The sequence below is a fragment of the Cloeon dipterum genome, chromosome X (assembly GCF_949628265.1).
Source record: "Cloeon dipterum chromosome X, ieCloDipt1.1, whole genome shotgun sequence".
NCBI classification, from domain to species: Eukaryota; Metazoa; Arthropoda; class Insecta; order Ephemeroptera; family Baetidae; genus Cloeon; species Cloeon dipterum.
The window spans coordinates 14,785,762-14,809,509 of record NC_088790.1 but is presented as its reverse complement, the minus strand read 5'-3'; the positions used below and the strand labels follow the sequence as shown (position 1 = coordinate 14,809,509).

Here is a 23,748-nt window from a genome sequence, read left to right as displayed (position 1 = left end):
CAAATAGAATTTTCATTTTTTTCGGAACAAATCCAATTCTGTGTATTAAACTGGTTTTTATCGTATTGTGCGCTTTATTCTCAACACACATACATGTACATATTTGTTAATTAAAATGTCGAAGCTTGTCAGAATGAAAGATTTAAATAGGAAGTTTTGCAGCAATAAGGACGTAGTCCGTTTTCATCAAAGTATTTTTATTGTAGATTTAAAACATTCAATTTAGGACAGCAAAAAGTTGATTTTAAATTCTAATGTCACTGATTTCACAAGTTAATGGATTTTTGAACATTTATAGTGAATTTTAACACTCTTTGTCTTGTTTTGACGAAAATTGTTAATTTTTTCAAAGATAAAATAAAACATTGGTGCACTTTTGAACATTGCAAAAGTGTTGAACCCTACGTCTGCGACTGATTAGAAAAAGGAAACGATCTGAGTTACCAAATCTGAAGGTAAATAAAACCACACGCGGTTTCGTCAAAGAAAGTACCATTCTTTAAGAACTATAGCGTGATCTCGATCCTCACGATTAACATAAAAAATATAATATCTTTTTATTTGAATTTGCTTCAGTGCATGGAACTTTAACCAACTCAAGTTCTTTTTATATCTTACTCGTCTTCTGTTACCTTATTATCAGAAGAATTGTAAAAAACTGGATCAAAGTGCCAATCAAAGCAACATAATTTTGATCCACGCACTGGAAGAGAGTTCGGTAATTGAGACATGAGGTTGTTAATGCGCGATTAGCATATTTATTAGCAAGAACACCTCGGCGAGTCTGACAGTTCGGCCCCGTGCAGCGGCAGCAGCTTCCTTGGCGCGCGGGCGCTTATGCAAGAGGCGAGAGCACTCGCTCTTCCTCGTGGCCGCCAATCTAGGCCGTGCAGCACCGTGTGTGTGACCTCTCAAGGTCGGCGCCCACCTGTTCCTCTCGACGCCCGCGCCGCCCGACGGGGTGCACCAACCCCCGCCGAGTGGGGTGTCTCCGTGATCATCTCCGCGCGAAAAATCGGCCCGTGGGCCCCAAGTGCGTCTCTGACCCGGCCCAGAGGAAGTGCTTCCGGCCGCTTGGCCTCCGGGACTGCTTTTACTCTCTCGGCAGCAAAGGTAAGGTCGTCGAGAACAATGATAATAACAAAGTTTAGTTGCTTGGTTAAGTCTCTCTCGGGTTTTTCTTTATTGTGTGATTAATATTTACAAGTCACCGTCCTGCAGCTTAGTGATTAATAATTTTACGCGGCGAGTATGCGTGTATGTTACATTTTTCACGTGTACCACTATACTAGTATACATTATATAGTTGACTAGGGTTGGGAATTTCAAACGATTAATTGATTTCCAGGTTTCTGATTTCATTTTGCATGAATCACGAGGCTTTAGAGCTTCACTTAAACCGTTTAAAGAACGTGTAAAAACAGTGTAAAATTGCTGTGAAACTAGTTAATATTAAAATAAATTAAATGTTTGAAACCCGTTGTTGCTAGAGATAGATAAAAGCTACATTATTTTAGGACCATTGCTATTGTTTTTAAAAATGAAATTTGAGAAAATATAATTTCAATTGTCTCGTTGCATGATCGATTGTTTAAATCAGAATTTGTTACCCTGATGAGCATTGAAATCAGTTGATTGTGATGAATTTGAGTAAAAAATAATTCAAATTCACCACTGAAACGATTGTTAAAACGTGATATTTTGGTAAAAATAATAATTCAAAACCATCTAAATGCAGCTCAAAACCGTCTTTTTGAAAGAATAAACTGTTTAAAATTCCAAACCCTATTGATCACACACATTCACTCACAAATATGGCGTTTTATTAATCGTAAAAAATATGATACAATTCTTGGCGCACCCAAGCGCGCCGGGAATGATCCTCTAAAATAAATAAGGGAGCTACAAAAATATTCACTTTTAATCATTGAGCACCATTTTTCAAACCGCGATGTTGTTAATTCTGTTAATACACAACAACAGCAACTTCGATCTCAACTACACAGGTGTGTCTCGAAAAATATTCCGGGTGGGCCTCTGAATATCAAAACGTTTATCACATGTGATCAATTCCTGTCAATTCTCTGGCGCGTGAGAGTTATCAAATTAACAAGGCAAGGCTCCTATAGGAAAAATGACGCCAAGCAAAAATGTCTATTTTACCTCTCTTTGCTGCAATGCAGTCATTAATTCTATAACTACAGTACAACCAGACTTAAAATTTGTGTCTTCGCATAAAAAAACGTTGTGTAAAACTCTCTCCCAAGTAGGCCAATCAACAACTTGCGGTCTAGGACCCAGGAAAGGCTAAAATTCTATGCAAGGCGTGTGTAAAAAATTGTGAGGCACACCTTTCAGCAGAAATCAACGTTAAATAAACCTGCATTAGTTGGACTTTCGTAAAGGTCAGTTAATTAAGGCTGGGCGCGAAGCCCAGGGCTGTCTCAGCAAATTAGCTAATTACGCTCGGCGTGATTATCAACAAAGCGCGTATATTGCGTGCTCATGTCGAGGAAAATACATTTTTTGAAGGCGGGCGCTAATTACATTTTTTTATTTAGAAAATTTCTTAATATCTCAAGGCTCAAACCGATATCTAATTTTAGATAAATATTTATGCCATATGTAATTTCAAATCCGTCCGCCCAGCGTCGATTTATGCACAAATTCGCAAATTCGACAACCAGCTCTCTCGTTTGATTTGCAGGGATGTGCAAGGGAAAATTGATTTTAATTCAAAATAATTGTTTAGGGAGGGTGACTATTTAAAATAATGAAAATGAATATATTTGAGAATTAAAAAAATCTCAAATTATTTAATGGATAACGATTTAACCATCGTTTTTTATTTAGTTTAGAACCCATCTACACAAAAGTGTCCTGAACAGGGAACTCTAGGGATGCTGCGTTTTTATTTTTTATGCAAATTTTGTTACTTGATGATATAAGCGATTTATAGATTTACAAACTTTGAAAAAATGAGGAAAAATCTCAAAATCGATTTAAAAATATTTTTTTTGGCCCAATTTAGAAAAATTTTGGGTTTTCCGTAGGAATTTTCCGGAAAAATAAAAAAGTAACATCATTTTTTTCGAGCTTGCAAAGACCATAAAATCGAAAAATTACCTCTAGTGATATTTCTAAACTCGTTAAATAGAACACGGTGACAATTTGGCCAAAAACTGAAACATATAGCGTCCTGATTTTCCCGGATCTACCTTAACAATTGTCACTGTTTTCATTGATTTGAAAATTAATTTGGTTATTCAACGCATTTCATTTTATCAGCCAAAGAGAAGAGTTGATTGTGATTTTGCACATCCCTGGAATGAAAAAAAATTGGATCAGAGAGAGAGAGAGAGCCTGCAGTGTTTTGGCAGCTGTGCTCTGTTAGAAAAGGCAGAATTAATACAGACTAAGTCACTAACAACGGAGCACATGTCAAAAGTGTCTATTGGGAGGAAATCAGAGGCAGCACGAGTTGTCGTCGACGTCGGGCGGGTTGCCTGACTTTGCATTGGCGGTCTGCTTGTAGAAGGTGGGCACAGGGATCTTGGAGTCGCCGGACATCTTGCGGGGGGTGGCGTGCGCCCCCAGCTTGGAATCGTACTGGTTGACGATCTGGCGCAAACTCTCGATGAAGGAGCCGTCGTCGGCGGCCGACGACGCGATGATCTGCTCGATTAGCAGCCCCTGATTCGCCGGGGAGGCGGGCGTGGGGGCAGCCTGTCGCGCGACGGACCCCAGGCTGCGCCGGGTGGAGTCGCGCACGAACGGCGACTGGAACGTTTCCGTCGACAGCGCCGGCCGCGATTTGGTGCCGCGGGGGCCGTTCCACGTGTTGCCTGCCGCCCCCGGGAGCGGCTGCTTGCGCGAGTTGCGCACGCTGCGGTTGACGGCGGCCGTGCGGGAAAGCGGCGACGCTGGCGCCGAGTTGATTTTGGCGTCGGCTAAGCCTGAGCCAGACACCGATCGGCTCCGCGTAGTCTCCTGCTGCTTGCTCGGCGCCAACGACGACGCCGCCTTGCGCGGGCACGGGCTAGCGCTGCGACGCGTGCGGGACGGCGGCGACAGGTGGTGCTCGGAGCAGTCCGAGCCGTTCGAACGCTGCGAAATCGCCGACTCAGGCCGTTCTGAAACACAGCAAATAGAAATTTTTTAAATATTTCTAACGACCTCTTTTGTCTAAAACTCAAGATAATGAATTAATTTAATAGCTTTGAAGTAAATTTGAAAGATGGAAAAAGAAGCTTTTGGTGTGCATAAAAGCGCAGTGAATTTCAAAGGCAAGAAGAAAAAAAATATTAAATGTAATGCAAGAAAAAGATTTAATTTATATTCTTGTTTTCCTTTGTGATATGTATTTATTTTTGTACCTATATGCCCTCTGTTTTCTTGCGAATTTAAATAGCACTAGTTAATAATTTCATTTTGATCGGTTGATTAATATTTTGACTCAATTTCATCTTTCATTTTCATTGTACGTAAATATATCCGATAAGATGCATAACATTTATTTTTATTTACTCTATTTATCGAGTTAAGGAACAACAAATTCATCTGATGGGTAAATTTTACTGTTAAGCGAAAAACTCTGAAATTTAATCGATCTGAGAATCAACAACATTGTGATCCGTGACCGCTGACATTGTCTCTCGGAACACCGAAAGGTCAAGATCTAACCAAGATAATGCGTTGCCATAAAAAGTAAATGCAAGCGCTGAAAGGGAACATGTGGATCACGAATGCGGCACCGAGCGAAGAAAGAGACACCGGCGACCAGCACACAATATGATTCATCCGTCCGCGTGTGCTGTGTTTTCATGGTCAAATTGTCAATGCATCGACCTCTAGGCGGCCACGGCGCCGGGTGAAGAGCAGTCATCGTCGTTGTTGTTCCCAAAGGCGAAATGACTAAGTTGAGACCCGGCCGAAGAGGTGAATACAAAATTGAGCAGCGTTAGAATTTGGCCGAGAAGCGCGCGCGCGTTTGTCAAGGTGAGGAATGAGGAATTAATGAGAGTGCCAAATGGACGGTCAAGGGCGCGACCCAAACTCAGCTGCCCAAATAAGGAAGGCGAGGCCTCACTCGGAGAACTTTCCTTTTTCGCCGATATTGTTCGTTCGACTCGCGAGCGGAACAAAATGAAATATGTGTATTACCACCACTGGACTTCTGGAGAAAGGTTAAAATCCATTTTTGGCGCAATTCCAAATGACACGACACATTTAAGCTAGTTTCAATACCACCGAGGCGTGTTAATAGCCGCGCACATTCCAAAGGGCAGGAGTTAACTCGGTGTTTTTTAACCTTCTCCTGCTCGAGTTAGCTAATGTAAGATCAGAAGGTTCCGCGCTGGACATTTTCTATCTTTGTCTCAATTGTAACTGTCCGAAATCACGAAATTGTATCAGGATTTCAGTTAGAAGTAACATAAATATAGAGTACAAAATTGCACAAATTGATTTCAGAGCTACATTATTTGCAATCTTATATGTGTCATGTCAGGATGTGAGAAGAATTTTGTAATTTTCTTGAGCTCATTCATTCAACCAACCACAATTTCCAAAATGCTCTCCTTTTTAGTTCTTGCTTTCGGTGCAATGCTTTTTGGAAAATCATTTTTGCCGAAGACAAATATTTGAAACACAACCAATAAATCGTCTAGACTCGTACATTTCTTTTCTTATAAAAAATCATTTGGCATCATGTTTTTTGCACCAATTTCGAATCGGGCTACTGGTTAACACGCCGATCGAGTGACACGATGAAAGTTGACACTCACGCTGGTTTTGTTCCGACCGCTCCACTTAATATGCGTGTTTTCAAACTCTACAAGATTTTATATATTTATTAACACACTCGTTACTCAAATACACTGGCTCCAATGCCACCGCGCGGACGGTGGGAGGCGCACTCGATTTTTAAATAAAACAAACACTCAATAAAACGCGCGCACAGGCTGTCGACTGTTTGGATTAAAAGGGCTGTGGGTAAATATTTATCGCCAGCGAAAAGTCAAGTGTGCCACGAATGAACAAAGGCGGAGGAGTAGCTTTTGGTCGTCTGACGTTTCGAAACAGCGTGGTTGCAGGTTAATTTGCTAAAGTAATGTTTGCATATTAGCTTAAAGAATCGAAAGTGTCAACAAATTACATTAGTGTACTAGGCGTTATCTAGGTCAACAGTGTGACATTAAAGCAATCTTTGCGGATTTATTCACTGTCCAATTTTTTATTTTACTTACTTAGATTGCATTGCAAATTTTTGAGATATTATAAAAAAATGAAATTGTAATGGACCTTACGAGTCCTGTTAATTACGACTAAATATCGGCTGGTGCTCGTTCATAATAAAAACGCTTTTTGTCTTTTCCAAAAATCAGTGTTACGATAAATGAAAATAGATTAATCCAAGGAGAGAAGCCATTTGTTAACTTTCTGTTTCTTTCCTTTTAGTCTATGATGAGATATTTATGTCATGGGTCGGAGACCAAACTTAGCATGAGGTCAAGCAAACTCAACGAAATTTACACCATAAATAATTATTTTCTTGTACAAATGAGCTAAGGATTTTAGAATTTTGAAAATATGCTTTTTGTTTTCGAGAAATTTCACCTCAAAACTAGAAAAATGCGATTTTTTCGTATTTTGCAAATATTGTCAACTCCAAATCTCGGATTCTAACCAACAAAATTTAAGACTGCACATCTTTAGACTCGTTTCGACGTCCCTAAACCAGCTAAATGGTTTTGGGATCCCTCACTTCTAATTTAAATTTAATTATATTATGATTTAATTAATGCAATTCTAATTTAAATTTGAATCATCATTTAAAATACCATTGATACAAATTAAATTTTCCCCTTGATGATTCTTTCAAAACAATCTATGCAATTTACTTAATACCCGTCTTATGATATGAATTAAGTCTGGTGTGTTTACATTGGCTTCTGTATATTTGAACAAAAAACGTGAGAAATTAATGTTGACCTAACACAAATTTGTATCTGTTATGTTTTGCCACATGCGGCAGTGACAAATGGCCCGTGAAATTTTGACTTTATTATAGCGAACAACCATTTTCGGCAAGTGTTGCGACAGTCGCCTTTCCATTGCCACTCTAAATCTTCTACATTGTAAAGTGTCAGCGCCGAGTTTTCAAGCGAATAAATTTTCGCATCACGAATGCATGGAAAAACTCCACTACTTTTGTTCAAGAGTTCAAGACACCCGGGCGAGAGAGAGTTACTTCATGAATATCGCTCACATGAAAAATGTATAATGGCAAACCTATGATTACGCGCTTTTTCCACGCAGCGCGCACCGGTGATACTCTTTTCGGCGCAACCTTTCTGTGCCCCCTATGTGTCAGTGTGTACATTTTGGTCGGTGTGTAGGCATTAAATATTCGTTTTGTGAGTCATTTGGATAAATCGCAAAAACGTGTATGTGTGTGTGAGTGAGTGAGAGAAAAAACATTCCATCATTAAACACGTGATTCAGCAGTATTGAAGTTTGCAGCCGCGCGCGAGAGAGAAAAGCACCGCTCACATTCACGTCCTGCACATCACAGAGGAGGTGCCGAATTCCCCATTATTTATTTGCCTTCATTAGCTCCGTTATTGTTGCGGATTAACGCAAAAAAGACGCGGGTTTCAAGGCTTGTTGCTGGTCTTTTATACACGGGCTCCTTAATCCAATGGGTAAGAAGAAGAAGAGCGCTATTTTTTAACTGGTCGACGCTTTATATGCATTGGCTACTGCAGACATATCTAAGCAAAAAGTACAGAAAAGATAAAACTTGGCTGTTTGAACAGCTGCAACAAATTTTTGTAATTCAAAATAAAAAAGAAAACCATATGCGGTGTGATGAAATTTAAAATATAGATTTTAAGAAGGGAGCATAATGACCATTTTAACATAACATTTTTCAATTAGAAAACAAATAATGTTTATTGAGCATGTCAAGAAAATCCAGACGAATCATCGGCTATCACATACAAAATGCATAAAAATTTAGTTTCAACAAATAAAAATGCGTTGCAAAGTAAACAGTAAAAAATTGTATACAAGAAGCCATTTCTTAACTTTCTGTTTCATTCAACTTTTTTCTGATTTTTTTAATCACGAGGGAAATACTTTTACAAGTTTGAGAAAAATATTTTCTATTTTCATCAATTGGTTGTTGCATTCGTTCAGTTCAAAAATTGCCATCGAAATATTTTCAATCAAATAAACTCGACTAATTCATTTCATTCACTAACATAACATTCCATGAATCACCTCGAATTTGACCAAATTAAAATTATTATCAGTTTTTATTTTAAAATATGAGCTAAATAAAAAACCTCAATCACGCGGTAAACGATTTAAGAAATAAACCGGCTAGTCAGTCAATTATCGAATCTATTACGAAATCATGAGCAAGCTTTGGTGAAAATGTAAATACGAACCTGCTATATTATGAGACGTGTGGCAATTAATCTAAATCAACTGTCTTCTTATGTATCAATGGAGCCAATAACCAAAGTGACTCACTTTTCTCCAACAATAAAAATAATTGGCATCTGACAATACAACTCCTTGGTGAGCCAATTAACTCGACGCGAGTAATAATGAGGCATAAAATTCGCTATACACGCAGCCTTGATCCGAAAAAAAGCCGCGCTCGCAAAAGAAAATGAAGAATGTGCTCCAGGGATTGCAAATATGACCGTCCGGATTTTAAAAAAAAAAACTGCTAAAAGCCAATGATTTTGAAAAGGACATCAATATAATATGGCTCTAATTCATGCTTGCTACTAAATACTGCAATATTAATTTATTTAAGCAGGTTAAGCACTGCTGACGAGGCCTGAGGCGCCGAAACAGATGGTTGGACAGTACGGAAATGTGTGAGATTTTTTTCTCTTCAATTGTTAACTTCCCATCCGGGTTTCAAATCCACACTGAATAGATCCATTTGTTAAATTTCTTTCTTGCAAGAAAAGTACTGTTGATGGGGTCTTAGGTGCCAAAACAGCTGCTACGCGCAGATCAAAAATGTATTTTTCGCTGTATACATAAACACAAATTAGAGTGCTGCAAAAATCACTCAAAATTGATGAAAAAAAATCAAAATCCAACCCTTTTGTTGAAGAATAGTGGGGAAAGGCGCTACCACAGCTTTTTTATACTTCACTTTTGTCTTCATTCTTCAAAGTGGAGATTTAACGGCAAAAAAAGAACATTTAGCATTTTTAGCTTATCTAATTAGCAATTGGTTCATTGAGTCTATTTTTGTGGAATTTGGCAACAATTAATGTACAGTAATTAAATCAGGACCACGCAACTGCTAAAGCTTAGATTTTTACATATTCTCGTAAAATTTAATATGGTTTGTCAATGATTGATTTCGATTCCTTTCGTTGCGATCTATCCAATGGTGTGCATATAATGAGCCGATTTTAGCTCTTTCCCAATTTATAGAAAACTTCGAGTAAAGGTAGAAATGATTTTTCACAATTTTCCTGAACAGCTCTACGAATTTTTATAGAGAAACAGAAATATGCAAACAAATCTGGCTTTGGTAATATCGTGTGGAAATTTTATTAATTTTAAGATTGTAGTTATGTCTTCAATTGAAATTGGTTTTCTTTTTCGATAGAATAATTATTTTGAAAAATCGTATTTTTCACTCGTTGCTAATATCCGTCATTTATTAATATACATATTTGAGAACGAGACGATTATTGAGCAAAAGTTTTAAATTTTTCGTGTGACATCTTTTTGTGTGGACACAAAACACTATTTTGTATATTATGTACTACTGCACCTGCAGCCAATAATTTGTCTGAAATGGCTGGACTTGTAATATAAGTTTGTAAAAATTACTAATTTGAAAAATTCCTCACAAAATTGCAATAAACGGCATCTTTTTCAGCAAAGCATCAAGCGTGAAAAAAGAATCAGGGTGCTTACCTGTGGGCAGGTCGTCGGTCGGCACGGTGAGCTTGATGCTGCGGTAGCCCTCGTCGCTGCCCTCCGAGTCCGAGTTGATGGCGTTGCTCTGCTGGGGTCGGGGTGAGCGGGGCCTTGGTGAGCGGCTGCGGGGTCGGACGCGGGCGGGGGATGCGGGAACGGAGGCCGACGGCCGCAGCAGGGTGGGGTCTGGCGTGCTGCCCTGGCTGGAGGTGCTCGAGCGGCGCGTGCGAGGCGGAGACGTGTGCACCCTACGGAGGGAGTTCCCCAAAGACTTTTTAGTGTTTGATGGCTTTCTGTGCATGCGCGGAGAATCTGATCTATCAGCGTACCCAGCATTGTCAAAGCAAAATATTTGTCAGGTCCAAGCAGCAAAAGTAACACAGAAAAAAATAAATAAATAAACGTTTGGCTGAAAAATTGCACATTAATGTTTTGACGTCGAAAATGAGGCGAGACGGAAAACGACGCGACACAAGAACAGGATTTTTACGAGCAAGCATGGCAAGTGCGTTGTAAAGAGAGAAAAAATATAAATATTTGGGATTTTAATAAATTAAAGCAAGGCTAAATCAAATACATCAAATAATTAAAGTTTGTGCTTAGATTGGAATTTTTATATATTACACAAGTTAATTAATTATGAAAAAAACATCTCTGCAGTCCAAGGATTTATTAAACCGGTTGTTTTTTCAAGTGAGCTCATTTTTTAAATGCAAATTTGAAGAAAATTGTTAATATCTTGACCATGAAACTGTGTTCAATTGGACCAGTTTTGAGATATTCTCTCTATCAACCAATTGGAAAAATCCTTAGCATTTGGGGTCGCTAAAAAATGGCGCAATCTTTTCGGCCACTGCGATTTCAGTTTCAATTCTGCTTTTCTGCAATCTTGGCATAAAAAGATTTTAACTGAAAATCATTATTTTAACTTGCGTGTAAAGTGCACAATGTGTCAAATTCTCTTTCGCCTGTGCAAGGCACAATACAAAAATTTAATTGGGATTTTTTTTATAAATTAAGATTAACTCAGATTAAAAACTACAGTATTTGTTTCAAGGAAATAAAATTTCAACCAACGACATGGAACATAATCTTTGTTTGAGATAAAAGAAAATATTAGTTTTTTCAAATACCTACAATATATTTTAATTTAAATAATTTATTTAAAAAAAAATCCAAATTAGGAACCACACTTCAAGATCTACTTTTATTATTTATACTAGGACTATTAAAAAAATTAGTAATTAATTTTTCTATTGAGCATGCCAAATTTGCATAAACAGGAAGATCTTCTAAATGAAGCCACTCACTGAAAGTTGATCTGACCGATTGTGTCAGCGAAAAGTTCATGAAAATAGCACCATGTTTTCAAACTGACAGCGTAAACGAGGAACAATGCTCATGCCATGCTTGTAGCAAGAGTTTCTAACGTTACTCCGCACGAGGAATATCGAGTTTCTTACCAGAATCCGTGTAGCGGTCTGGATGAATAATGAGATTCAAATCATGTCGAGAGAGAGAAAGAGTCATAGTGTAATGAGATAGAGTGATGCAAATAATAATAAATGAACAACTCACCGGTCGTAATGCACCTGAGCCGTGTTCAGATCCACATTGTTGCCGGATTTGGTGACCAGACGAGACGCGACCAGGGTGCGGTGGCCTGAGGAAAAGAACAAGCCGAAACGGCCCGGCGATATTATCAGACTCAAAAGATCTCTCTCGCGCGCGAGAGAGACAGAGAAAATAACAAGGGGAGATGTACTTTATATGGGAATCGCGAAATGTAGCCTGATAGACTAATGTGCAGTACCGCCCAGTTCAATGAAATTTACAGCTGTAGCTCTCGGCCAACTGACTCACTCCAAGCAGTAAAATGTTTTATTTTCCAGCTCCAAACTGGACTTATCGTTTCGAATTTTTTTATTTAGAGGAACGGTGAATAGATTAAACTAATTAGAAAACCCCGAATCGATCTCAAATTTAAAAATATTTACAACAGATGTGTATTACTTAGTGATGTTAATATGAACCGACAGTTGAAAATTTTCCAGTTAACATTTTTTTTTCAATGTAAACACAAATACGGAAAAGTCACTAAATATTTGGTAAATTTTAAAAAGCTAATTGATGTATTATTATGGTCGCTTTGTACCTATTAGACATTATATGAAATAAAAAATTACATTACAAATTCTTAATAATTATTCATTTAAGAATCACTAAAATAGCAACATTTTTGCAATTTTTGATACGTATACATGTGACGTAATTAAAAACTAAGAAAGACGTGACGTATGATCATGAAATATAATTATTTCAACCTGTTGATGAACTAGAAACCATTTTCATCCAATTTATGAAATATTTATACAAAATCAAAAAATTTGCCAGAATTTAAAAATAGCATATCGATCGATTTTTCTCTCCAAAATTAGAATACCAAATTTCACTTAGATATTGAACTAAAACTGTTTATTTTTAAGTTATGAACTTGTATGAACTTTAAAATGGCAAAAGGTTGGAATCCGTAACTCGCTTATTAGGCCGCATAAAAATTTTCTATCAATAATTTTTCCCTGTATATTTCATAAACGTCTGATTCCAGAAATTGCTTTAACTTTGGAAGATTTTCTTGCAATCTGTATATTTTGTAAAATGGTAATTTCTCTTTTATATTTTCCTCCGGCTTTAAAATGTTTTTCACGTTGCGTGTCTTTTTTAAGCTGAACCGATCGTTGCCTACGTAATCGAGTTGCTTTTCACTTAAAAGATAATCCAGCGGCGGACAAGTTGTTCGTGCTGTGCAAGAAGAAATTATATGTATTTTCACGCGAACAACACCTGGGAACATCTGCTTCGAGCGTCGATTATTATAAGTAATGTCCTTTTTAATTGGCCCGCATTTGCATAAATCGCGATAACAACAACTTTTTCAACAGGTATCCTCTTCTTGTCTGCCCTTGAAAAACCACTTGCACTTTTTTGCTCCATCGGCAAGCAGCAGAGACCGACCGCCGCGGCTGCTCGATCGTACGTCGGAGGAAAAGAATACACTGAGTGGAGGAGAGAATAAAGGCGCCGGCGGTTTTATGGAAAGATGAGTGCTATGTGCCATGTGTGCGTTTTAATTTGCGGCAACTGGCGGGATCCTTTTCACACTTCGCGCCTGCAGCACGGAAGGGTCTGGGGAAGAGACCGCGAGTGCCTTTCCATTCATACAACACGCGGTGGCTTTTTTATGGGGCGAGTGTGATTCTCGAAGCTGAAAAATCTGGTTCTTCGTTTCGAAGAAGATAGATTCTTCGAAACAACGCGGCTGCAATTAGTTTAAAGGTTCATTGAAGGGGAGTTTCTTTTGAATAGTGAAAGTTGAAAAGTCTTGAGATGAAGAATTATCTCATTTTTGTTAGATTTTTAATTGAAAAAGGTTAAAGTTTAATCAAAAGAGGTCGATAAATTTTGTGCTGTCATTAAAAGGGATTTTTAAAACAATTTTTATTCTTAGAGCCAGAAATTCAACTGCTTGGACTTCAAAAGTGATTGGGAAAAATTTTGGACCATGAAAAATTTCCAAACAAGATTTTTTTAAAAATCTCCAGCTAAATGAATTTAAATTTAACGCTATATGTTATAGCTTTTTTTTAGAAACTTAACCATGTTAACTGATTACGACTACGACCCAATGAAGATAATATTATTGATATGAAATAATGGGTAGAATTGGGTCTAAGACATTCTTAAAATAACACATTTTGTTGAAACTCGTCTAAAATCCCAAATTGGAAATACCAAAAGTGGAAAAATCTCTGTCTTTCGCTGTGATATTGAACACTAGGTTGAAAAGTAAAACGTTGTTATTACAGAATTCAAGAAAAATAAAATAAAGAGCCTCATAAATAAATTATTACTCGAAGCACGAGCCCCGGCTCTTTCTTGTCATTTTGGCAGAGCACGAGAGAGATACATCTCGGCTCGAATAAAAACTCCATTTCGCATTCGATTCCCACACACTTGAGTACACCACGCAGAACATATTCATTCTCCTCTCTCTATCATCAGATATATACGGAGGAGGACGAGAGAAGGAATTTACATTCAAATGCGCTGCTTTTATTACATAAATCGGCGTGTTTGTTTTGCTTGTTGCATAAATTTCGAACGGAGCAGGAGAATAAGGACTCACCTGCCTTGCACCTGCACGGATCGTGTTTGTCGAGGTAATGAGAAAGTGTGTCCCAGCCGCCACCCACGCGCACCATTACGTGCTTGCGTAAAATCTGAAACAGACCAATAAATCCAATTTATAGTTTGCCGTGTAAAGAAAGCACCGTGCTGATTTCCACCTTGTTAAACTGATCGGACAGAAAAGGCGAAATACGAGTGAATGTGTCATAACAAACGAGATTGGCTTAATTTTTCTTTCAGAATTACACAACAGCTCTTATATTTATCACTATAAAGGAACATTTTTTTTTCTTTTGAATGTCGTTGGCATAACTATCCAATTTTGTAATTTTGTAATCTTGTAAAAAAGAATAATAACTAAATTCTACAATTTAATTTCTCCTACAGTATGCGTTGATGCTGATTCTAGTTTTAAAAAAAAGAATTTATTGAATTTACAATAATGTAGGTAGCATAGATAAATAAAAATTGACATTTTTTTTCAAAATGTTTGGAAAATATTAAAGCTCTTAAGACACAGTAAGATGTGTGTTTTCAGCAGTTCAAACCGTAACTTGAATAAAAGAAATCAGACTTACCCTGACGAAGATGAGTACTTTGGTGTCACCGATGCGGTACTTGCCCTCGGAGACCCTGATCATGGGGAACTGTGTGGGACAGGTACATCTCTCCACCAAATCACGTACCTGCAACAAGTCGCCGGGCAAAAGGGTGAGTCAGTGCGTGTGTTTAAAAAAGGACTGGTTCTCCAGCAAGGTCAGACAAGGTATTTATAAGAAACAAGAATCACACGCGAAAATAAAGCGGCTCGAAACTGCCGCCGCGCTCGCGAACAGCCAGCCACCGACCGCACAGATTACAAAGAGCACTTCTGCAATTTATCTCGAAATAAGTCCGTTGTTACTTTGCTGGGATATTTATTGTTTGTTTATTTATAGATGAACAGGTACTCGAGACACCAGACGCGAAAATGAAAAGTGAGAAATCGCGTTATGTCTGGTAGCAATAACTCACGTCACAATAAGCCGCGGGGGAATTCGCCTAAACCAATTAATTGTTGTGCTTTTGGACCAGTTGGAGTTTAAATTTAATTAAAAAATAATTAATTTCGATCTCAAGAAAAGGGTATATTTTTTAAATTGGCCTGAATTAATTAAAAATTGGGATTTTTGCATCAACAAGTTAGTGACCAGATGGATATTGCTGATCCAGGGCAACCAAGATTGTCTCGGAGAAAGGAGCGAAATTTTAGATTAGAAATTGATACACAACGAACAATGATATTTAAATGGGTTTAAATGTTAAAATCATATTTTTTTCACGATTTGAAAGCCAGTATCGAAATATTTCAAAAACTATGTACACAGAGAGAATAAAATAATCTTGAAAAAAATTGCCTTTACCATCAAGAGATCGATTTTTTTAATCAAAATGAAATAATCATTTAACTTTTGACAGGCACGTGGTATTAAAAAGATCTATACGCCTACTCTCCCGTGGTCCGCTGATGAAATCCCGAAACAAAGCAATATACTCTCTTATCGCACTGGCAGCCTCTAAAAATTAAAGCTAATCTACTGTCATCCATTTTCTCATAGTAGACCAGTGCAAATTAGCAAACAATAATAAGATGCTTAAGTGTTATTAGTCCTCCTCCTACGATTCACTGTAATGACGCCGTTTTATTAGGAATTATAAGATAGCGGAAAAGATTAGCTGCTAAAATAATAACAAGGACACCGCTGAGAGGAATGTTTTAGACGTTGATGGCGGTGTAATAAAGCTCTGCAGCAATCCAGCAATTAAAAAATTTCGTAGGAAAATATGTTAGGTGAGCCACGAGATAAAAGCACAAGCTTTACGACCGCCGACGACGAAAATGCTGGGAAAATATCTCCGCGTCGCAAAAATTAATCACTCTCGTTTACGTATACGAGCAATAGAATCTCGGAGCGAAATGTCACGACCCCGCAATCTGATTGTACGAGGAAGAATATATTAATTCAAATGCTTTTCGCAGAAAGAATTCATGAGCTTTTTCCACCACCTCTTTTAAAAATAAAATTTCAGAGCGTCATTAGCAACTTCTTTTCCACTTATGTAAAAGTTTTTGGAATCGGCTGTGCATTTTGAAAAAAATATCACTTAAATATAGATATTTATTTTCCTACTTAATATATTTTTAAAGCTTTGATACCAGTCTATTCTATATTCCATAAATCCCCTTGCAGATAAAATCGGAACTTTAAGCTTAATTTTAGCACGTTGATCATAAAAAATAGTCATTATAATCAACCTGTTCACAAATTTCTTGTAGGCTCAACAGAGATTATATCAAATGATTTGATTTTACCAAAAATATCACATTTATAAGATGTAGAACAATTAATTAGCATAAAATCAGTAGGCGGAAGCGAGTATAGCGATGGGCAACTTTCAACCAGGTGAAAATTAGCATGTATTAATCAAAGTGCGGCGGACAGGTGGCAAAAAGCAGCCGTCTCTCGTAAGTGCCAACTTCATAATCCGGCATAATTTGGAGAAAATGGCCGCAAGCTCGACGCGTTTCAAGCTAAAAAGCACACAGGTGTGTGCGGAATGGATTAGGTCGCGCCAACGGACTAAATTGAATTTGACCAAAAACGAGTCCAGTCGCGCGGCCGGGAAGTGGTTTGCAGATTTGTATGCGTCAACGCACACAATAATAAATAAACGGCGCGTTGAAAAAGCCGAATCAGAGATCGAATCTGAGCAGGAATAGTCAAGGTCGGCTCTCTTTAATATAAATATTGCCATATACGAGCAATTAGCCAAGGACGACCGGAAAAATGCTGTTGCTGCTGGTTGCGAGCGGCGACAGCGCACATTTTATTTGCGTGCGTATGCCTGATCAATTTATCAGCAGTCGTGATTAATGATATAATCGCTGCTCTGACGTTGGCGGAATTTTCATAAACACTCGCGGAATCAGCAGAATGTGCTTCTGAATGGCCTTGACGAAAATTGTATTTACTCTGTGTTTTAAAATGCTTTAATGGGTGCCAGGAGTAGAATATTTTTTTATTATGAAATACCGAGTTGTTGGGTACTATAATGCTGAAATAAAAAAAATCAGTAAATACTATTTCCAGTGTATGTGACATACCTGGAAAGTATCAGGGTGGTAAAACTTTTAGGTTTCGAGATACAGAGTGTCAAAGGTTGGAAAACGTATTTTTTAGTTCGAGTGAACATCAGGAAAATACAAATTGCACGATCGGTTAATTTTTACACTCAGAACACGAAAGGGTCACCCTTGAGGTCAGATAAGACCATTAGAACAGGCAAAAGTTGAACCCTGGCGTCAGGGTAGCCCTCGAGCGATCAATAGTAATAATTAGTAGGTGTTGCCACTTTAACGACGCGTGATGGGTTTTATATTGTTGTGATCTGCAGGGTGTTCAGGAACGAAATTTTTTGCACATCAGGGCTAACCAAAGCGTGTATTTTCGCAGAAGAAAACGTAACATTCCTACACTTAGCTAATTTTAGAACAAGTTTTCTTGAAAAATTCTTAGGTTTGCCTCTGAGCCAAAATTTAGAAAGACATTTTGATTATTTCTTTCTCAAATGGATCTCAACGAGAGGAATTTAATTCTACTATTATAAAACATGACTCCAGACGATGGAATCGATATTTCATGCGCTACGAACGTTGGTCAAATGCAAAGTATTTTCACAATATTTTCTAAACCGATTCCTGGAGCAAACGATGCACAAATCAATAAATCCTCCTTGTCTATTTGAAGGATTTGCAGTGGAGCAAAATCAAAACTTCAAGTCATGTTTCCTGTGAATTTTAAACGTGAGTGACTGCTGACTTCTGGAAAAAGCTTGATTCGTGCCAAGAACTTCTGAAAGAGTTTAGAAAAAATATGCGGTGAATACAAAACAAGGCGTTATGTTTTTTATCAAGATAAAAGGATTTTGGCGTGCAGCATTATGAGAACCAATTTTTCCGCACAGCCACTTGGGCAGCAGCCAAGCGTTGGGAAAAATCCACCCCCTGCACGTGTTCATAAGTCGGAAACACCCTGAGTCTGAGTGTGGCGATAAAAAACGATTTCCGCGGTGGCAATCGAATTTCTGGCTCAAGAGGGGCATCAAAGTAATAAATATACCACCCAGCCTCGCACGGAAAGGAAGTCAGGTGAATTTTCCGGTCAGCGTGAGCGAGTGAGTCATGCCGGGAAAGTGGCGCATTGCGGCCCGACGAGTACACACAGCGCTGGCTCAGCAGCTGGGCTCACGAAATGCTGAATGCACCGGCCGAGAGGAGAAATCAATGAAAATATTATGTACGTGCTGTAATACATATATTATAATGATCAGTCGGCCAAGGTTAATCGCTCATTACACGCCGGGAGTTCCTGCTCGCGCTCACTCAGCCTCTCAGCAGAAAGGGAATTTGCTTTCGTAAATTGCCAGCACACGCACCTTATTACGCGTCAATTTATTGTTTCATTGCTTTACAATGTGACAGCAGTCGGCTCGATCGATTACGCTGCTGGCAAAGATGGCTTTGAAACGATGGTTCTCGCGTCGATAGCCGACTTGGAACTGTGGTGATTGGTTATTGCGTGCAAACACGGACATTAGAGAATTTACAAAACGATTTTGTGATTAGGATTATTATTTTACAGCAAATTTGTGATTTTAAACATTTTTTTAGTGCATTTGGTTATGGCGTTATATACTCGTACTTGTTTCGCTTTATGTAAAAAATATCTGTATTCTTTTAAATAAGGAGGAGATTATTATTTTCTCAGCCTCTCATTCTTTCTGGAAACAATTAACTGGGACGATATTCAAGATGTTTAAATATTCAATGAATGATAAGAAATGTAAAAAATATTATATAAAATCAATTACGAACCGAAATATTTTCAGGTTTATTTTAGTTTAATCTGAATGAAACAAAGGCAGTAAATAATCTGCTTTTTCTATTTGATAAATGTAGAAAAATAAACGCATTGTCATGACATATAACTTTAGATTAAAGGTTAAAGATATCTCTTCAATAAAATTCAGACCCTTGATTTGTGAAAAAAATATAAAGATTTATCACAGTGACGAAAGATTTCTCCTCTCATCTATTTATCAAACAATGGAATTCTTAAAACCGTTCTCCTCTCTTCCTGTCTTTCCTCTCATTTCCACGGAAATTTTTTGCTCCTCCGCTCTTTCCATTATCGAAGTCAAGAGTTTTTTTTATTACAGCCCCCATGACAGCTCCATTCTGTCGTCTCACGCATCGCGGCTGACTTTTCAAATCTACCTGCCAAGGTTGAGGCAGGTCGATTGGGGGTGGAACTACTTTTGCGCCGGGATCATGACCTCGCTCACGACAAAAAGCAGGTGAGAGAAACTAAAGCAAAAGCAGATCGATACACTACACGCACACACGGATGAGAATATTAAACCTGCACTCTTTCCTGACGGCGGAGACGTGGTTTCCAGAAATGCTGAATTATTTACAATTTTTATCGAGAAACTTGTGTTTACGTTTGATGATATTCAGCTGTGGCAGCAGGTTTTTCTCTTTCCTTGTGTGCGTGTTTTTTTAAATGTGTCACGCTGAGAGCGAAGTCTTAGAAAGGTCTCCATGGATGTGTTGTTGCACTAATTTTTGCATGTAAAAGAAATGTTTTTTTCTAACATTCAGACAAATTATCGACAAAATATAAAACAAAAATTATTGAAAAAAAAATCAGACTCGTTGTAAGACACGCGATTTTGATTAATTTAGCTCTCTCGTGCAATGTTTTTGTTTTTCAATGACCAATCAACACGATCGTTTCGCAACCTAATCAACGGGATTGGACGCGTGTGAAATTGCAGCTCCGATGACCATACTGGGCGTGCGACCTTCCTGAGAATTGCAAAAAGCGCGTGTCATGTGATTACAGGAACAGTGCCAGCAGTCAAAAACACGCGGTGATAGAGCAAAAGTGACATTTTCGCAGCACAAGCCGCCGCGATTGTGCAACTGCCGGCGAACGATTGATTTGCATTTGACAAAGGCCGCACGAGTCAAGTTTGATTCACTTCACTCTTTCATCTCTCGGTCAGCAGCGTGTGTGCTAAAGGCTGAAACCTTACAAGAGAAAATCTCGTGTTATAGTGTTGCGGCGAGGGCTGACGACGCTACACCATGCACCTTTTACTGATTGACGCCGACGATTCCAGTTTCTTGCAAGGTTTGTCTCAGCATGTGCTTATTCAAGGATTTGAATGAGAGTTTTTCTAATTTGGAGCAAACAGTAAATTGTTAGGTGGTTGGAAATTTATTTTTCATCAGTGCACTTCCATTGGCTAATCCTGTAATAAAAAAATAAATATTTTGCTCTGCCAACACTGTCAAAGCTGCTACCTCATGATTTATTGAAGCGAAATACAAAATTAAAAATGGCTTCTCATGCTTGGATTAATCTGTTTGAAATAAAAATAAAATTATTATTTCGGAATGCCCACGTGTTTGTCGATAGTTAGTCTGAATGGACTTGATAAACATTTCATTTCTTTTAATTCTGATCCAGGCGGCAAATCCCTAACTGGATGACACTTTCAGAAAATTTCCATGCAAATGATCTCCTTCGAACGTGAGTCATCGCAGCAAGGTGTCACAAAGATCGTCTCCATAATAGTAAAGTAGATTTAGAGGACAATTAAATATAAATAAACTTGACACCCGTTGGATTCCCTTTTTAAACGCTGATGGTGCTCTGCCGTAAACGGACTCAGTCGGAAATCTCGACCACTGCACACAATTTATTAGCAACTTACTTTCATAAATATGCAAAACTTTATATTGGAAACTCGAACATGCATCAACTTCTCCTATACATATCTAACGCACAGAATAAATTAACAATTACGATCTGGAACTGCGGAGTGGCTTGCTCCGGCAGTTTTCTTTTAATAATTGCTTTCTGCTCTTATATAGAGTTGCACAAATCGAGCGAGCGCGTGTATATAAACGTCCGTGCGTCTCATTGAAAAACGCTCACGCAAAACTTTGTTAGAAGCAAAGCAGAAAAAACACTCGTTTTCCCCCGCTGTGCCAGCGATACATCAACTTTGCGTCACGAGCATTTGCATAAATACCAGCATGAGTAAATAAATAAAATAACTGACAGCAGCAAGTGCATTTTATAGGTGCGTGTGGGCCGTGTTCTTTGTGTTCGGTTGCATCAACAAAGCTCTAAACAAACACATTGAAAGGTTAATGAGGAAATTCCAGAACAAAAAAATAAGCGATTGCAAGAACGAACTGATATTTTTTAATTAATAACCAGATAATTTAGAATTCTTGCCATTGTTCTAGCACACTGAATTCTTTTCTGCTGTGAGGTCACCAAGAGAAACTATCATTTTTCGATAACATGCGCTGCATCAGCTTAAAAATTATCATTCAACATGACCATAGGGCCTCTTACGTGATAAGATAAACAAACATTACGTTTCAAACTTAATTCATTCTTAAGCCTTACTATCCTTTAAAACGTTTAAAACATAATACTTGTGGTTGGGTGTTATAAAATGTTGTTACGACTATTTTGACGGGATTGGATTTCATTTACACAGATTTTTCGTAGCCAATTTCGTAATGATAATCAATTTTTTTGAGGTTAATATTATTTTAAATAGTTTTATTTTCTCGCTTCAAACTGGATTCACTGGCAAATTTAAATTATTTTCAACAAAACTGCCACACAGCCGGGAAATTTTCTTGGTCCCACACATTTCCCAAACATTTCCCAATGCTCGTTCGAAGTCAGCAACTGACAACAGTTAAAAAACGAGTAACGTTTTGTTGATTTTTATATTTCTTGAACCACCAAAGTATACAAAAAATAAATAAACAACTTTTTATTTTTTTTTCGAAAAATTGTGAGAAAAATCTCAAATGCACCTTTTACCGCAATTTATAGGTGTTTATCCAGTTTTCTAACCAATTTCGACGATTTATGGCAGTTTTAAATTAGTTATGGTGTAATTCAGACGTTTTTTTTATTGCATGATTCATTCTTATTTGGCATGCAAATACTAATCCTATGAAATTATTAAACCGTCTTATATTCCATTCCCTTTGTAAGAATAATTTTAAAGCCCATTCTCGTCGACGTCAACGCAACTCTTTTCAATTTGCAGCTAGTGCGGCGTCAAGTAACAGTGTTTTGCGTCAGAATCTGAAACAATCTCTTGTTTAAACGCGCGTCGAGTGAGTGTTGCGGAGGAAATTTATAAATAAATCAGCGAGTGCTTACAATAAATAAATGCACGTGGGCCGTGTCCCGGTGGCTGCCAGCCGTGTTTCGTGTTACGAGAAGTGCGCGGCGAGACCGTTTTATATTGGTTTGAGGGTCTGGTTACGCGACCGCAGGTATTTCTGCCCGGCTGCTGTCAACTCTGTTAATGCGCCACTGCTACTTTATGCCTTTTTCTCCTCTTAATGCGTCCAATTATATGTTTATTGCCACCGTCGCCGCTGCACAACCGCAGCAAGAAGAGAATTTACGCCAATAAGTCGCTCATGAGCATTGGCTCGCGTGTTTACCTGCGCTGTGCAGCGTGTTGGGTATCAAAACACTTTCATGTATTGTGCAGCAGCTCGATTGACTTTGCTCGCAGCGTGAAGAAGCGGAGCAAAGAGCTTTTAAGGGTTGGTGCTATTTTCTGCTGCACCTTGCCAAGGAAATCGAGGCCAAATTACCAGGTTCATGAAGTAAATATTAAGCGTAATGAAAATAGACGCGGTGCGCAAAAGAGACGAGAGAGAGAGAGAGAGAGAGAGAGAGAGAGAGAGAGAAACCTTAGAAAAATATGTGGGTTATTAGGATAAACTGTTGTCTCACCGTCAATGGCATTGTTTCAGTTCTGAAAATAACGCACTTAACATAAGAAAAATATGATGATTCTGCGAATTTTTCAATTCATAGTAGTTTAGTATTAAAATTAAGTGAAAGGGCAATAACTGAGAATTATTTGAATTGTTGGCTGTACTAAGCAATTCATCAAACAATTAGTTTTAACAATTTGTTTTACAATGTGAAAAATATCAAAAGAGGATATTTTTATTGTTTAAATTCAAATTTTGCCCATTTTCTCCACAATTTACTTGGCAGATTTCGATTCATTTCGTCGAGATCTATCCTACAGTTTTTGACACTTTTAGGGGGTAATCTTTGTTGTGAAATAAAATATGTTTTCATGTAGGGAGACAGTCTGAATAGCATGCCATCTTTGCAAAATTACAGTGCTCCTTAGGTCAATTTTGGCTTTGACCGAATTCTTTTGAATTAGCTTCTGCATTGCCAACAAGGATGATCCGGGATTTTGTAGCATCATAATATGTTTTCCTAAATATTTCCTCTACTTAAATGATAGAGGTCATTGAAACATTTTATTTGTTGGATTTTCTTCAGAGAGAGTGGCAAAAATGAAAATTATGAATTTCGTTATGAAAAACAAACAAAATTGAATGCATTTAAAAAGGAATATCAAAAAGATAATTAAAATTGACTGCAAACACACGACTGTAAACAGAATATT

General features: G+C 37.9%; 1 protein-coding gene across 4 annotated transcripts in view; it reads right to left on the bottom strand.

The window, feature by feature from the left end:
* Positions 1 to 1,146: 1,146 nt before the first annotated feature.
* The window catches only part of LOC135945437 (GAS2-like protein pickled eggs), a 44,354-nt gene continuing 21,752 nt past the window's right edge, over positions 1,147 to 23,748 (bottom strand). For 2 of the 4 annotated variants that reach the window (XM_065493125.1, XM_065493126.1), the window contains exons 5-9: positions 14,733 to 14,840; positions 14,153 to 14,246; positions 11,545 to 11,629; positions 9,964 to 10,259; positions 1,147 to 4,133 (exon numbers count right to left, since the gene is read on the bottom strand). In XM_065493125.1, coding sequence (XP_065349197.1) covers positions 3,466 to 4,133; positions 9,964 to 10,259; positions 11,545 to 11,629; positions 14,153 to 14,246; positions 14,733 to 14,840 — 1,251 coding nt within the window. In that variant the 3' untranslated portion in view covers positions 1,147 to 3,465. Of the gene's footprint in view, positions 4,134 to 9,963; positions 10,260 to 11,429; positions 11,448 to 11,544; positions 11,630 to 14,152; positions 14,247 to 14,732; positions 14,841 to 23,748 lie in introns of all 4 variants that reach the window. The other 2 variants (XM_065493128.1, XM_065493129.1) reach the window with 2 other exon arrangements.